Source organism: Chroicocephalus ridibundus, chromosome 3, assembly GCF_963924245.1.
Source record: "Chroicocephalus ridibundus chromosome 3, bChrRid1.1, whole genome shotgun sequence".
In the NCBI taxonomy this organism is placed as follows: Eukaryota; Metazoa; Chordata; class Aves; order Charadriiformes; family Laridae; genus Chroicocephalus; species Chroicocephalus ridibundus.
The window spans coordinates 21,528,760-21,543,900 of record NC_086286.1 but is presented as its reverse complement, the minus strand read 5'-3'; the positions used below and the strand labels follow the sequence as shown (position 1 = coordinate 21,543,900).

The following is a 15,141-nucleotide window of genomic DNA, read 5'->3' as shown; positions in this document are numbered from 1 at the left end:
TGTTTGTATTAAGTAAAGAATTTCAGATGCCCCCCTGCCCCCAATTCACTGGATGAAAATCCATGTTCATGTAGGCTTCGTACCCCTACCCCAAAGGCAGAGGAGGATGGGATTTAGTTTATTCCCTGCCCCCGTTTCACGTGGGGGAGTCCCCAGCAAGACTGTCTCCTCGGTAGGCGCTCTAGTCGCACAAGGTAAATAGTGTTGTGATGCTGAAGCTTATTTTTAATTGGCTGCAATGCTTTAAATCTGAGGGGAAAGAAGCAGAAATATAAGACGAAAGGAGTGGATGTGGTGAGGCTGGAGCCCTGCAGCAGGCAGAGATGCTGGTGTGGCTTCCTCTGCTTCTGTGGGACTGCCTTCCAGTGGGAGCAGGAGCCTTCTCTGTTTCCAAACAAAACCTTACCCGTGGAATACGCTTGAAACCAATCTCTAACAAAAAAAAAAAATAATAATCTTGGAAAAGTCCATTTAGCACTTCATGTTTGGGGTTGTCTTCTCGCTTTTCCTTCTTTTCTGGTTCTGACAGCAGGAAGGCTCTCCCTGAGGTATCCGGAGTCCTTCAGATCTAGGAATTACTTTAAAAAGCCCAGCTTTGTGGATTTTTCGATGGAGTATGCATTGCACTGCAAGGAATAGATGTGAAGTATAAAAACACAGGACCACTATCCAAGTGCTTGCTGTGCGTGAGGAGTTACTCATACCTATACAACATTTAACACTATAAAATGCCCCCTGCGTGCCAAGTCCTGAACGGAGCTCAGGCCATAGGAAGCTCCGTAGCTGCTCAGGGGACCCAGACCTCGCAGCGTGTCCCATCTCCAGCTTCCCTAAACCCCAAATCCAGGCTGTCTCTGTGGCTGCTCCTGCCAGCATCCCCTCTCCCACACAGGAACGCTGCCTTGGCTATGATTTTTTTTTTTAAGATGCAATAATTTTGGAGCAAAGTGCTGTGTTTCCCTCCTTGTGGCAGAGACGGGGAAGGACGAAGCAGGCGGGAGCTCGGTGGCTTTTGTCTGCCAAAAAGCTGGGCGCCTGCCTTGCTCTGGCTGTTATAAAAGGCCCTCGTTAAGTAATCGCATTTCTCTTGCATAAGTGCTTGTTTTTGGGAGGCATTAGCCAATCAGAGGCTGCAGCTCGCTGGCAGAAAGCATGTCTAACTACTGTGGATTTTTTTTGTTTTAAATAATGCCTGTTTATTAATCTGCTGAAAGTTGTGTAAAATTGTCTCTTGCGATAAGGGTGAGCGGCGGAGGCTCCTCAGCGCTGGTGGGAGCCGAGCTACAGCTGTAAAAGCGCTGCCAGATCCTTGTGAGTAATATTTCTGATTCTTCTCGAGGGTGTTTGTGGCTGATAACTGCAGGCGGGGAAATATTGCAGATGTGTATTGCCAGCAATAAATTAGAGGGAGACAGGAGGGTGAGAGACAGTAGTGAAACTATTGATTGGCTTTTAAAAACAAGGCTTTCCTCCTAGGCTTCTGTAAGCCAGTATGGGTTTCTCTGAGGCTGCGTAATCACGTCTCTTCCAAATATGCTGACAAAAAAGAAGCGTGGTGCTGAAGTCAATTACAGGACCGTCAGGAGAACATAGATTTGGCCTGACAGTGAGATCAAAGGACTACCTAGTCCCCTGGACTGGTTCAGAGCGGCCAAAAGTCAGTGTTCAAGGGAAGAATATAAGAGTAGGACAAGTGTACAGTGATATTTCCTCTCCTACGTTTTTCCTGGCTTTCAGAAATATGCAGGTCAGTTATTTTATGAGTCAGAAATTATATCTTTAAGACAAGTAGATTTTTCTTCTGAGAATTTACTAATTCAGCATATCTGTTGAAGACAATACATTATTTTGGGGTTTGACTGACAAATCTTATTGGGATTTCATACCTTGAGTTAAATGAGCTCTTCCACATAGGACTTTCATTTAAAAAAAAAAAAAAGTGGTTTTCTATTTAGATTAAACTGAAAAGGGAAAAGCTTGCATGGATTTACAGAGAACATAATTTCCCCTCCCACTTCCTTGTGATATATCTGGATGCAGCTCAGTCCAGGAACAAAGCCCGGAACTATAAAAGCATCCACTGAAGTGAGGACTGGAATTTATTAGTTCGACGCTGAGCAGCTTGGAACAACCCAGTTATTATTCCTGCCAACCCTGGAAGGCATTGAAATGCCATTGTATAGAGAAAGGCAGCTCAATCGCTGAGCTGTGATGGGAAAATAAAGCTGTCGCTGATAGCGTAGACACATGTATGCTTAATCTAACAGGTGGCACAAAAATTTCCCTTGATAGAAAAATGTTGAACTAATGGAGATGGCTTAGGAGAGCTCAAATCACTGCTTACATACTACTTTTTTTTTTTAAGGCTTGTAGATTTTTACAATCTATAAGGTTCTTGAGACCTGTAAGATAATTTATATCTTTTGTGCAGCCAGTAGATGAGGAGGTTCTTAAAGAAGGGAAAAATGATAGGCCTGCTTGCTTCAGTAAAACTGCAATAGTGATGTAGGACAAGCTGGAATCCCTCTTTTACGCTTGCTTGCTAATTATTTAGGCCTTAAAAACCTTTGGAATACATCCATAGGCAAACCTGGGCTATGTCCCTTGTGCTAGGCCAGTAAGGGACTTGTGGTGGCTGCTCGCTGGCCACTCTGGGGCTTCCCATTTCGATCCTGCAACCGCAGCAAGGTCTCTTTGCTTCTGTGCTTCAGGGTTGTCCAGAAAGCAGGCAGCTTTCCCAGGTGTTTGCGGTGTTCGCTCTCCATCTGAAATGTGTATGGGGGTCTTCAGCCATTACAGTGCTGGGGGCTGGCAGCAGGAGGTATCAGTCAATCTTAGACAGGTTTTTTCCACAGATCATCAGGTCACTTCATGGATCTGGAGAGTTTAGTCTTAAAAACCCATAAGAGACTATTGAAGATGATGCTACTATAACTTTTGGAGCTGTTGGAAGAGTATTCTGGGGAACTATCTGTTGCTTGCCCTGTTTGTGGGCTATTCTCTGGGTTGCTGACATTGACTGCTGTCAAAAGGGTGCTGGTTCAAAGAAAGAAGCTCCTGGCCTGTGTAAGGCCTCCTTTAGTTATTATGGAAAAAAACCCCAACAAATAAAAGTTAGCGGTTGAAACTGGGGAATTTACTATGTTACTTCCAAAACAGGCTCTGGGACATGGGGCAAACCCAGGCATGCATTAGGGTGGCAAAACAATATTTCTAATTTTTTGCAGGGTAAAATGGATGCTATACACAAGCTGAAGATTTTTGTGGTGTTTCTAGCTCTGGCTGCTTTCACGGTCATGGTCATACTGAATGCTGGAAATGCCACTGGGATATTCAAAGGTAACGCAAGCAAACTGTCTTTGTTCAGAGCGGTGGGCGTCATGCATTATACCATTAAATGATAGAAGGTGCTTTGGATGGGAGAGTTCTGTTTGTCACCTCATTGCTTCTCCAAATACACCTTGAACTGTGAAAGATGGAGGTAGCTGGTGCATCCTGCAGATGTTACACCCAGGTGCCTGAGCCCTCTCCAGACCCTTGAAATCGAAGGAAATGGTCTTGTCCCTGGTGATCTTGGATCTAGCAGCAGGTGAAAGCCAGTCTTTGCATACGCTGTCCTTGTGTCGCTGGTGGAAGCTGTTTGGGCTGCTGCTGTGGGTTTACAGAGGGCAGTGGTGCTTGTTTTGAACACTACCCAGCTCATGCAACTGGCTTTTCCAGCTCTGTATAAGAGGGAAGGTGCTCAGGGTTCCCCACAGGGACAGTGATCCCATAATGGGTGGCTAAAGGCAAGCCAACTGCAGCACATGGCTTGTTTTCACAAAGGCATCCCCTCACCTCCCTTGGATCCACTGAGGTGTGGACTAATCCTTGAGGAAGATTGCAGGGCGAAGGAAATTATCAGTCTTTCCCCATCTTTAGTACGTAGCAACACTTTTGCCTGCAATAACATTCACTAACATTCACCACTGCAGGTCTGTTCAGGACAACCCCTGGAAACATCTCGGCGAAGTACAACACTGGCTTCACACCAGCTGGCTGGACTTTCCTCATCTGGAATGTCATCTATGCCTGGCAGCTGGCCTGGCTTCTCTATGCCTTGTCAGGGATCTGCCGAAGGTATTTTCCCTGCTTACGGTATAAATGAAGGACAGTGGCTCTTCCCTTCTGCAGCTCAGCTTCTTGCCTCATTTTCTGGGATTTCTAGTCAGAGTAAACCCACTGCCATTCCTCTTGACTTGACGTGCTGAAGCTCTGCTGCTGGAGCATCTTCTAAGTTCAGCATCCAAAGCGGGGAAGCAGTTTGGAAGCGTATACAAACTGCTCTAATGTGTAAACAGGCTACAAAGCTCGTAAACTGTTCTGTGAGGCCTGATTTCCACTCATTTGTGTTGTCTGACAGAGTTACCCAGTACCTGGACTTGGCCACTGCTAGATGTTGAGAATCCACAGGGGCAAAATTAATGAATTATGGAGCTAATACTTTGAGTTTACTTGCTGTTAGAGATCAGAGAATTGGCATTGGGAAGGCTCTTGGCTCATTGAACTGGACTTGAAGCTCTTCCTGGGGCTATGAGATCGCTAACTGCCTCGTGCAGTACTAGGCAATATCTGTAATATTCCGTGGTGTCTTCTGTGGGACAGACTTACATTGCCGCTCTTGTCAAGTCATTGACTGCATAGTTTGACTCTTGTGTATCTACTGTTTTCACATGATGTGTAAGAAGTCAGGCAGTTGATACTGGCCAACACTGAAGGCTGAGGGAAGAAAGATGTGTTTGTACAAGAGTGATCAAGTCCATATACACACATGTGCAACATAACACAAAAATATATACGCTTATATACTCACTCTACTATCCCAGGAGCTTTTTTTTCCTCTGAGAACTGGGCTAAAATCTCATGACTGTGCCATTGCCACCACCACCTGTGGTGGCACTGCAGCATGCATGGCTGGACACTAAGTGGGTCGTTAGCACCCACTGAATCTGTGATGGTGCTGAGACCAGCAAGAAGTTCTGTACCATGGGACAACATTCTGATGGGGAAAGCCAGAGGGACTCTGTTATATGCCAGAGAAGGATGCAGAGGAGAAATAGTCTGATTTAAGCTGAAATGTTTAACTCAACATAGAGTACCTGTTAGTATGAGGAAAATGAAGCCAAGAAAGTTTGGTCAACACAGGCATTGTTTTCCTTTCTCCATACCCACTTTTTTCTGGCAGGAATGAACTTGGATGTGTCTACATAAAGCCAGACTTGCTGCCGATACCTTTTTATATGATGTGGATTCTGAATAATGGCCTCAATGTTGGATGGCTGTTTCTGTGGGACCGAGAGTAAGTCACCTTTTGCTGCAGATGTTTTCAAACCTTCTTGTTGGGACTGCCCCAATACTCTGTTTTCCCCTCGCCCATATGTGTGAATGCTTAATCCAAGCGAAACCGCCTGGCAGGCCTTGTTAAAAGGTAGCTTTTGTAAAAGTTTGGGGGTTTTGTATGCTGCTTTCATCTTGCCCATGAGATGGATTAGTTATTGAAGTCTAGGATCTCCTCAAAGGTGCTGTTCTTCTGTGGTTTCCCCCCTCCCCAGGTGGGACAAGAGACATGCCTCTCATAAACACAGTTAAGCTCCTTGGTTGGGACTGTTTTCATAATTGTGGTCACATGAAGGGCTTATAATAGCACTTCTGTCAAAAGGTGAAGAAATCAGTTGCAGTCAGGAAAATAATAACTTTGTGATTAAGAGTGTAAAATAGCAGTATGTCAAAACGAGGGTTACATGTAGTGATTACCTTCATTAAAGGCTGATTAACTTCAAGTCAGTAAAGGCCAGGCACTATGAATTAAAGCATTGTGACACCACTGAAATGTATTGTACGCGGCGTGTGTGCATGTATTCTTTGTCCTAGATACCTCCTTCCAGCCCTGGTGTTCCTGGCAGCCCTGACTTTTACCACGTGTGCCGCCCTCTTCATTTCACACCGAGCGCTGAGCATCCATTCCTCGTGGTTTGTGAAGGGTCACAAAGCTGATCTCTGGCTCATCCGCATCCTAGTAGGTGGCATTTGGGAAAATGTGCTGTCGGTAAAAGCTAAAAAAATAACAAACCCCTGAGCTGAAGGTATTAAGAATGAAAGATTCAATGACAGGAGAATAGCTAAAGGGACGATTTCTGCCCTGACTTTAACTCATGCCTGCTGCAGGTACACGCAGGCTTAATTGCCCCTCAGTTTCCTATCAGACATCATAGGAATGATTCAGAGCGAGGTATACCCCTTGTACTTCTTCAGCTACTACAGAATGAAGTTTTCAGTGATGTATGAAAGGTTCAGCCCGCACTTTTGTTTGGGGTGGGGAGAAGAATATTTCTTATAGATGGAGAGGCCATTGCTAAGGGTGGCTTCTGTTGCTGTAGCTGATGGTGATGTCCCCAGTATCCGACGACAAAAAATTATATATTTCTTATATGGGAAACGGTACATTGCCCAAGGCTTCAAATGCAGCTGCCTTTCTGAGCTTCAGCAAAATCTGGAAGAAAATTACTTTTCTGCTGTCTCTGAGATGAGTAGCTGTTTGTTTGCCAAACCCCCCAGAGAAAGTAAGATAAACATACTCATGCTCCATCACTTCTTGTGCCTCTCCGAGCTCAAACCTGCTACCTGCAAGCCCTTCCTCCCCACCCAGGACACTGCAGTTCCTCCCACGGCTGCTGTCTGTGCTTTAACCACCTTTAGTTCCTTTGCTTGATGTTGGCATTGCCCACCGAGCAAAGTGGGTCAGCTGAAAAAGCACATGCTAGTGCTTTTGAAAAATATGTTTGAAAATATGGGAGGCTCTGCACAGCAAAGTTCCTACCAACCCTGCTGGAAGTGTGTCATAGAATCACCAAATGGTTTGGGTTGGAAGGGACCTTGAAGATCATCAAGTTCCACCCCCCTGCCATGGGCAGGGACACCTCCCACCACACCAGGTTGGTCAAAGCCCCATCCAGCCTGGCCTTGAACACCTCCAGGGATGTGTTTACATCTCTTGGCACAAACTGGGAGCGGGCTCTGTTCTTTACACCCTTATATTGTGTTCCCTGAGACACCAGTATAACACAGAAATGGGAATAGCTGGGTTCCCCGTCCTCACTCAGAAGTGACTTCATCCCTTGATATTGCTTGCTGCAGGCTCCATGTAGCAAAGATGTTTGCTGGGAGGTTGTTGAGATTCAAAAAAACTGTTCTCTCTGCCAGTTACAGCAGCCTGCAACAACTGGGCTGGGTGGCCAGAGCTCTGTCCTTTGGAGTGGGAATGGGAAGCCCCTGCTGGGGTTCCAGGGCTTTGTACAGGGAATTATGCAGCTGCCACTGGGATGGATCTCTGGGGTACTTTGGGGGCTTCAAGGCTTCAGCTTTCCCCCACGTTGAGGGACTTTCCTTGCAGCTAGGTCCAGAAGGCTGGCTTAACTGCCCCAGGACCTATGGGTCACAAAAGACAAACAGGAACTACCTTTTTTTTTTTTTAATGACTGTTTGTCACCTTGCTGTGCTACACGGCAGGTCCAGAATGGGCTGGCGCTGTACGCAACATGGACCACCATCGCCACTCTGCTGAACTTTGCCGTTGTTTTGATCTACAAGTGGAATGTGTCCAACGAGACAGCGACGACTGCTTCTCTAAGCATCCTTGCTCTTGCCCTAGTAATATGGTAAGCAACCTCATGGGGTTCCCACCAAGCTTGGAAGACGCCTCAATCCCTCACAAATGAGGGCTTGACATGGAAAACATATGAAACATGGCTTTATTTTTTTTCCCCTAAACTTACCTTACATAACTTTTTATTAATCTTCTGAATTTTAGTAAATGAACAACTTTGGACTCTAGTCCACGCTGGCCTGCAAAAAAAAACCTATTAGTTGTCCAATTCCTTTCTTAAACTTTCTGTGAAAAAAAAATGTACAGAGAAAATGCTTACTTTGCTCACTCTTTTTCTTCACAGGTTTTATCTAGAAAACTTCTTTCTTGACAAGTATGTCCGCTATAACCTTACAATCTACCCAGTGGTCATAATAGCTCTGACTGGCAGCGCGTGCAAGAACTTCTCGTTTTCATCTCCAACAACGAATGGCATTTTTATAGGTGAATCTTTTGGACTGTTTCCAACTCTTAAAAGAAGGCCGGTAAACACTTCCACATCTTTCCTGTGTATTAGGGGCAGAAAGACAGACTTGCCCTTTGAAAAGTGTTATTTATTAAAAGCAGAACTAGGGATTTATTAGAAGGTATTAATTTTGCAAAGTAAAGAGTAGAGCAGAGATCATTGCCCCTGAGCCTTGGGGCTGGATTAAAACCTTGTGTTGCCTCAAGTTCGCTTCCCGGTGCAATATGTTTGCCTCTACAATTCTTCATCATCCCCTTGGGTCCTCTGCTGGTGGGTCCATCTGACACAGAGCAGGCCAAAGGAAGAGGAGGGCTGAGATGAAGACTGTGGACTTCCGTTTGCCCTATATCATTTGGGGTGTAGGAGCAGCGCGTAAGTCTCTGACCCAAGGAGGGGTTGTGCTTAAATTTCACAATGCAAAACCCTGCACTTGCTCCCCTCCTACGCAGAGCTCCGGCCGGCCTTAACAAGTTTTCCCGGGATTATTTAGTTGCTGCAGGCCACTGTAGCTGAGTGTAGTCATCCATTGTAAAAGGGCTTAAGCTGTCCAAGTATACAATCACAGCCTGGCAAAAGCCACGCCATTATGAGTGGGTTTATACTGGTATGAAACAGAGTGAGCTGCCTGAACTCTGAATCCTGCTGTAGCAGTTTGAGATGCCTATTTCCCCTGTAGGGTCAGCAGAAGGGAGCATGTTCCCACCCTTCAGCCTTCCCACTGCTACATACCAGTGGCAAAAGCTAATTTCTGGACTGGCACCACCACCGCAGGCACTCCAGTACGTGTTCCCTTTTGCTGTAAGGGCAGCTGGAGCCTGATAATGCTTAAAAGCACCCAGCAGGATTTGGCGGAGCTTGTCTGCCAAAGGCAGAAGGGCACTGGAGATCCATCTCCTGATGGTTGTGGTCACCAGGAACGTGACGGTATGGGTGATCTCTGGCAGACAGCTGTGTTCCTGCCGTAGGTGCACTTCTACCAGCAAAACGTCATTCTTTGTGGTTCAGCTTGTTCGGCTGGTAGGGCAAGAATGCTTTTCCCAAACCGGTGCGTGTTTCTCTATATAGTTCAACTATTCTTGGGGTGTTTTGTTAATGCGTTTTTATTCCTGTGTCCATAAAGCCTCCCCCTTCTAGACATGGCTTGACCTGGAAGCATTGGGCGAGTTTGACTGGGTAGCAGTGAAACTCTGTAAAACACAACTCTGATGGGGGTGTAATGGCTTCTATACAGGGGGGTTCTCCTTCCCTCCCCTCCCTTTCCCCTGTACTGGGAGGTGGGGTATGACAAGAGGCACTGACCTTCTCTCATGCCCTAACGTGCTTCTGTGTTTCTTCTCTAGTTTTTCTGCTGGCAATAACTTGCTTGATCTTTGCTGTGCGGCTTGGACTAGTCATATGGAGACACTGTAAGAGACCACTGGAAGCATCAGAAACCCCAGACCCATCAGGCGCCATGGCCTGAGACCTCTGGTATGTTGTGGCAGATACTTTAAAGGGAGAAAAAAGAATTGGGCATCTGCTGGTCTTTCCTTCCAGTCTCAATTGCCTTGTGCTTTTCTGTAACCCTTTCAATTCCAAAGGTGGGTGGCTTGTGCCTGCAAACCTGTCCTGCTCCCACATTCCCTCAGATCAGCTACTCCCAGCCCCACCTTGAGCCTGCACCCTCCTGCGTTTAGTTTGACTCCGGATCAGCGCAGGAAAAAGTCCTTCAGCTGAACAGCCCTGTGATCACCTTTGTGGCGGCTGAGCTGTGGCTCTCTGCTCCTGCTGGTGCAACAGGGGCCGTCACCAGGCACTTGGCAGGCTTACACAGACTGTTGCTCACATTCTTTCCTTGGTGGTTCATCTTTTTTTTTTCTTAAAGCGCAGCTCTAAGTGAAATGTCCCTGGGAGTCAAGTCACTGTGCACATCTTGTGCTGGCCACATGCCTCCTGCTGGAGCCAACCTGGCAGGAGGTTGGATGTACAGATGAGATGATACCTGATCTGGGGTAAAGCTTGCTGCTTCAAAGGGTGCCTGCTTAAGGAAGACCAAAAAAAAAAAAAAAAATTATTTGAACTGGTAGAGTGAGTTCATCCTGGATCAGCGCTTTCTCATGCGGCTTCACTATTACTATGAGGAAGCTGAAAAGTGGATTGACTGAACCGTCAGACCACTGCCTCTACTTTCTGTGCCTGCTCAAGGGCTGATGGTGCCTCACTGGTGTCTGGGAAGTGTTCCTACACGGCAGGTGCTTTCAAATGCTGAATATCTTGCGATATTATTACAAAGGTGAATTATTCTAAAATAAAGCGTGCTATTGCTTACACTTGAGGAACAAAATCAGTGTAATGCGGTTCCTCTTGTCATTCCATCACACTGTTTTATTTTCAAATTAATTGGCTAATTCCACCACTCTTCTAACTCTGTAAATCGCCTAAAGCACCTGTCCTAGCTCCTGCATCACTTGGGTCCTGGTCCCTTGCTGGAGCCATCTGCCCCTCCCTTGCTGGGGTGCTCCTGGGATGCTTCCACTGATGGTGCCTTCCTCAACCTTAGAGGCAGAGACTTGGGCGATGCAGATTCCTATGTATGACTTAAACTGCCTTTCCCAGCACCCTGTTCATTAAACTTCTATTTTATAAGCTCTGCCTCCCAGGAGCCCGGCTAGTAAATTCCCAGTGGTGACTCTGTAAGATGCCTTCTTTAATACACTGATATTAAATCTACCGGCTTGTAGATTAAGGGGTCTGGGCAAGGTGAGTGGTTGGTGTGAGGCTGAGCAGCAGCAAATGTGCAGGGAGCCCTGGAAGGTTTTGCGTCCTCCTGAGTAAGCGCTCCACAAACGGCTCCTGGACCAGGGCAGCTACACTACCTCCCCACAGCACACTAAACCAAGCCTTCAGGGGCTTTCTCGGTGTCTCTGCCTGGTCTCTGTACTGGCCAAATGACTAAAACTATACCACAGGCTACAATTTTTATATTAGTTAGCTGGGGAGAGTCAACAGGTCTTCTGTAGAGGGAAGTCATGTCTCATACCTCCTGGAGTTTTCTGAAGGACTCAAAAAGCATGTAGGTAAGGGTGAATGGTTTATATTGCCGCCGGCTTCTAAAGAAGTTCAAGAGCTATGGCATAAAAGGCAGTGTCCTCCCTTAAGTCATCAAAGCTGGGAAATAGAGGGGGTGTTTCTCTCCAGGAAGGGAGGTCGCTGGTGGCCATGGTAGACCTGGGCTAGATAACATAGTCATTAAAAATCAAGGGCTGGTTTGGTTTGATGATGGACAATTATTTAGGACACTAAAGGAAAAGGTTGACTGGAGAATTGCAAAAAGCTCTTATGAAACCAACTGTGGACAGCAGAAATGATGGATGGAAGTCATACCAAGTCATACCAGGCTGTGTTTCACCTTTCAAGTGCTCAGCATGCTCTGAACTGGCCCCTGTCATTCAGGTGCAATAGCTTGGAGCTATGGTAGCCATTCTCACCCAAATATTTCCGCATCTGTCAGCAAACCATATATCAGGGATGGTTAGTAAAGGAGTAAAATTGAGAACACCTTTGTGTCTCTCTAAAGCCACCGTGCACCCACATCTTGAGGGTTTTGTGCAGTTTGGGTCCTTGCACTTCCCGGAGATTGTTAAAGGTATGGAGAAGAGCAAGGGCACTGGGGACCAAGCTGTCTCCCTGCCCATCCCTGCACCCCAGGGCTGAAGAGCAGCTGGGCTGAGGAGGAGTGTGAGCCCCTGCCCCATGGCCACCTCGCTGCGTGAGGGACCAGGCCGGGTGCTGCTCTTCACCCGACTCTTGCCACTCTAAAATGAGCTGCAGGAAGAGCCTCAGAGGTCTTTTTCTGAGTGGTGATGAGGTGCTACAGCAGCACCCAGTTAATCTTTTGCAGACCTCCCTGCGAGAAAGCCCTTGGCAACCGCCCCAAAATGATTAGGTTGAGCTAGACCCAACCCCCCTTTGGCCACCCACAAATAAGGTCCTGGTCCCCAGAATCTTCTCCAAGCACTATTTCCCAGGAGCTGGGGCAAGCAGAGCTCCAGCCGGCTTTGGGAAAAATGGCTTTCCTTGCAACTGCACAGGAACAGGGGTCTAAAAATACCCTATCTGTCCCTTTTTCTTTTAGCTGGAGGAGGGGAAAGAGGGATGAAAAACAAGTGTGAACCTTCCCCTTCCAACCTTGGGGCTAAAGATAGCCCCAAGGCTATTTTTAAAGGCCTCTTTTTTTTTTTTTTTTTTTTTTTTTTCCCCTGTAATGCCTTATTTTCATTTGTTTTCAAAAACCACTGATACATGGTTTTGCCCACAAGAGATTTTCTTTTAGCAAAGCTGCATTTCATGAACCTGGAAACCGGCCCACTCTTCAGCAAAAATAATTGGTCCGGCTTTTGTTTCCATGAGAGATTATGGGATTTGGGTGTGTTTTACTGGATTTAAAATTTCTTGGAAAGCGGGCGGCCTTAAGAACCCAAAGCCTGAAAAATTAGTTTTGTTTCTGAAAAGGCAATTCAGGGCCCTGGCAAATGTCCATGTTGTCTCTTAGCCCAGCCTGGGATGTGACCTGAGTCCCCTGGGCCACCTCGCTTCCCCATGGGGCTGGAAGACGGATGGGGCTGGCAAAGCCAGGCATGGTGTGGTTCCTGGGATGTGAAGGCGTACCTTGCTTTCTGATACCAAAAGCTGGGTTTACGCTTGTCATCCTCCGAAGGGATTTGCTCTGTGCCTAAATGGGAGGATAGGGAAAAGCAGAGTGGTCTGTAAACCACCACTGGGTGGACAACCCCAGAGCTTACCCCAGGGATCTCCTTCTCCTGGCTGGGGCCAGCTCCTGCCCAGGCTCCCTCCCGCTCTGTGCCTGGCAGCCTCCATCCAAGGATGACCCATCACTTTAGCAATATCTCCTCCAGAGGACTGTATCAGCTGGGCTGGACATTGCTGAAGCTGCAAGACAGTTTTTTTTTCAGTAAAAGTTCCTGGGAAAATCTGATTTGGAAGAATGTTGCATGGAAGAAGTTGTGGCTTGGGGGAAATATGCGTTTGAACCGGAGAGCAAATGTGCTAATTCAAAAGGAATTTTTTTTAAAATGGGGTTATAAGACCCAGGATCAGGCTGTCAATAAAGTCCATGCAGCTTCCAGAGAAAACTGTGCCTCGTTTCTTGGATTAGGGCTCAGCTGGCTCCTCCTCAGCCACCGTGAGAGCAGAGGAGATGTTGGGATCGGGGCAGGCTTCCCTCTGACACCTTCCACCAGCAGCAACATGCTCCAGGCACTGTGTCCTGGAGCCCGTCCTGCCTGCAGCCCCAGGCCACCACTGTCTTCTCACAATGCTCTTGGCTACGGAACTCAGGCAGGCTCTCCTGATGGGCTCCCAAAAAGCAAAGCACCCAGGCAGAGGAGACACTGTGTTACAAGCTAATTTCTTCTTGGCTTGACGCTTCCCTCAGTACTAATTACTTTATATTAAAGCATCTGTGAAAAGGAATAATAAATAAATAAAATTGAGCCTGATGGAGAGGAGGAATGTTACACCGTGATGCAAAGCACCAAAGCAGGATTGCCTTTCATCTGCAATTGGGAGCAATTTTGCAAACCCATTGCCTGGCTGCAGCCAGGAGTGATGGGCGTAGTGAGATACGGGCACCGATGCTGAGATATGGGTAGCGATGCTGAGATACAGGTGTCAAGTGGTACTGGCCAGGCTGGGCACCACCAGGAAAACATGGATGAGGCTCTTGCTGGTGCCTTGTCACTTCTCAAGGCATCTCGCTCGGAGGAGCGTTGGCCTTGGAAAGGAAACACAAAGTAGGCTGGCTCGAAACTCAGCGCCCCAAATACTCATCCTCTGGAGCTGGAGCAAATCCAGCCCTTGCTGGCGGCACCTCCGTTTCCTTATCTGCAAAGCAGAGATGAACAGGACAAGCCTCTCCGTGGAGGACTGTGAAGATCTCCAGATAAAAGCGCCGAATACATATGACGATGATTAAAGGCATTGGCGCCCTTTGCTATGCACACAGTCTAAACACGCTTGGGCCATCCCGGGCTCTTTGAAAACTGTTAGATGTTTTCAAGCTAAATATTTATTTTATCTGTGCAGAGCCGGGACAGCCCCGTGTCGGGAGATTAGCTCTGCTCCCTCTGTCAAAGGCATCTCAGCAAAGAGTTACGGGCTCGGGCGGGACTCATGCATGGGCTGAAGATGTGGGAAAAAACGCTGGAGCAGCCCAAGAGCCTGACCCTGCTCCCGGCAGAGCCAGGGCACCAGCTGGAGCACACACCAGCCGGGAGACAGGGCAATGGGCATTCCCTGCCGGAAACTTTGACTCAAACCTCTTGAATAGCTGCACAAGGATGGTGTATTTTGTCTCTCCTCTTTGGGAAGAAAGAGTCTTGAGGACCTTTGCAGCTGGTGAAATGGGATGTTTAACCAGCCGAGAAGGGATGTTGCCCACTCAGGATGGGACTGTTTGGGGTTAGGGAGCGCTGGGAAGTGTCAGTGACGTTAGCTGGTAACTTGGTTTGTCTTGATGTTTTTCTAATGAAAACTTGACCTTAAAAAAAAAGGGCACTACTGGAAAATATTTAGCTGAAGTGACCCATGACATGAATTATTTTCATCCAAGAGAGGAAAAAAAAGTATGCGTGTTTGTGCCCATGATTGCTATCACTTTCCCTGCAACGCGCGTTTTGCCACGTAGTTTGCAGGAACAGAAGAATAAAGGAATAATTTGCTATGACAGGGCCCTAGGGCTGAAAGAGGAGCAGAGGAATCGAGCTGAGATGTCCAAGAGCTGTGCCAGACCGGCACGGCAGCCAGAGCCTGGGCTTCCTCACCCCTATGCTTTACCTTAATCCCATTAGAAATACCAGGGAGAAAACGTCTGCGCCCTGTCATTGCTTTGGGATGTGGTCTCTGCCGAAAGTGCAGCCTCCTGGGAGACCCACTGCGCGTACCCTCGTTCAGGGGACACTTTGCCCCTTACAAATGTGTTTCTGCCCCATCCTAC

General features: G+C 47.3%; 1 protein-coding gene across 2 annotated transcripts; it reads left to right on the top strand.

Moving 5' to 3' along the window:
* The first annotated feature begins 1,059 nt into the window (after positions 1-1,059).
* Positions 1,060-13,573, top strand: LOC134512719 (uncharacterized). Of its 2 annotated transcripts, XM_063328367.1 has the most exons (9): positions 1,060-1,311; positions 3,228-3,339; positions 3,975-4,119; positions 5,225-5,338; positions 5,911-6,055; positions 7,546-7,694; positions 7,986-8,125; positions 9,488-9,617; positions 10,012-13,573. In XM_063328367.1, the coding sequence occupies exons 2-8, from the start codon at positions 3,234-3,236 to the stop codon at positions 9,607-9,609; spliced, it is 921 nt and encodes a 306-aa protein (XP_063184437.1). In that variant the 5' UTR covers positions 1,060-1,311; positions 3,228-3,233; the 3' UTR covers positions 9,610-9,617; positions 10,012-13,573. The 2 variants fall into 2 exon arrangements, with proteins under 2 accessions (XP_063184437.1, XP_063184436.1); XM_063328366.1 differs by having other exon boundaries at positions 9,488-13,573.
* The last annotated feature ends 1,568 nt before the right edge of the window (positions 13,574-15,141 follow it).

Bases quoted from the DNA above. Each gene is read 5' to 3' on its own strand.
- LOC134512719 (XM_063328367.1), top strand. From the start codon at position 3,234: ATGGATGCTATACACAAGCTGAAGATTTTTGTGGTGTTTCTAGCTCTG. The intron at 3,340-3,974 runs GTAACGCAAGCA...TCACCACTGCAG, and splicing joins TGCCACTGGGATATTCAAAG to GTCTGTTCAGGACAACCCCT. The intron at 6,056-7,545 runs GTAGGTGGCATT...GCTACACGGCAG, and splicing joins TCTGGCTCATCCGCATCCTA to GTCCAGAATGGGCTGGCGCT.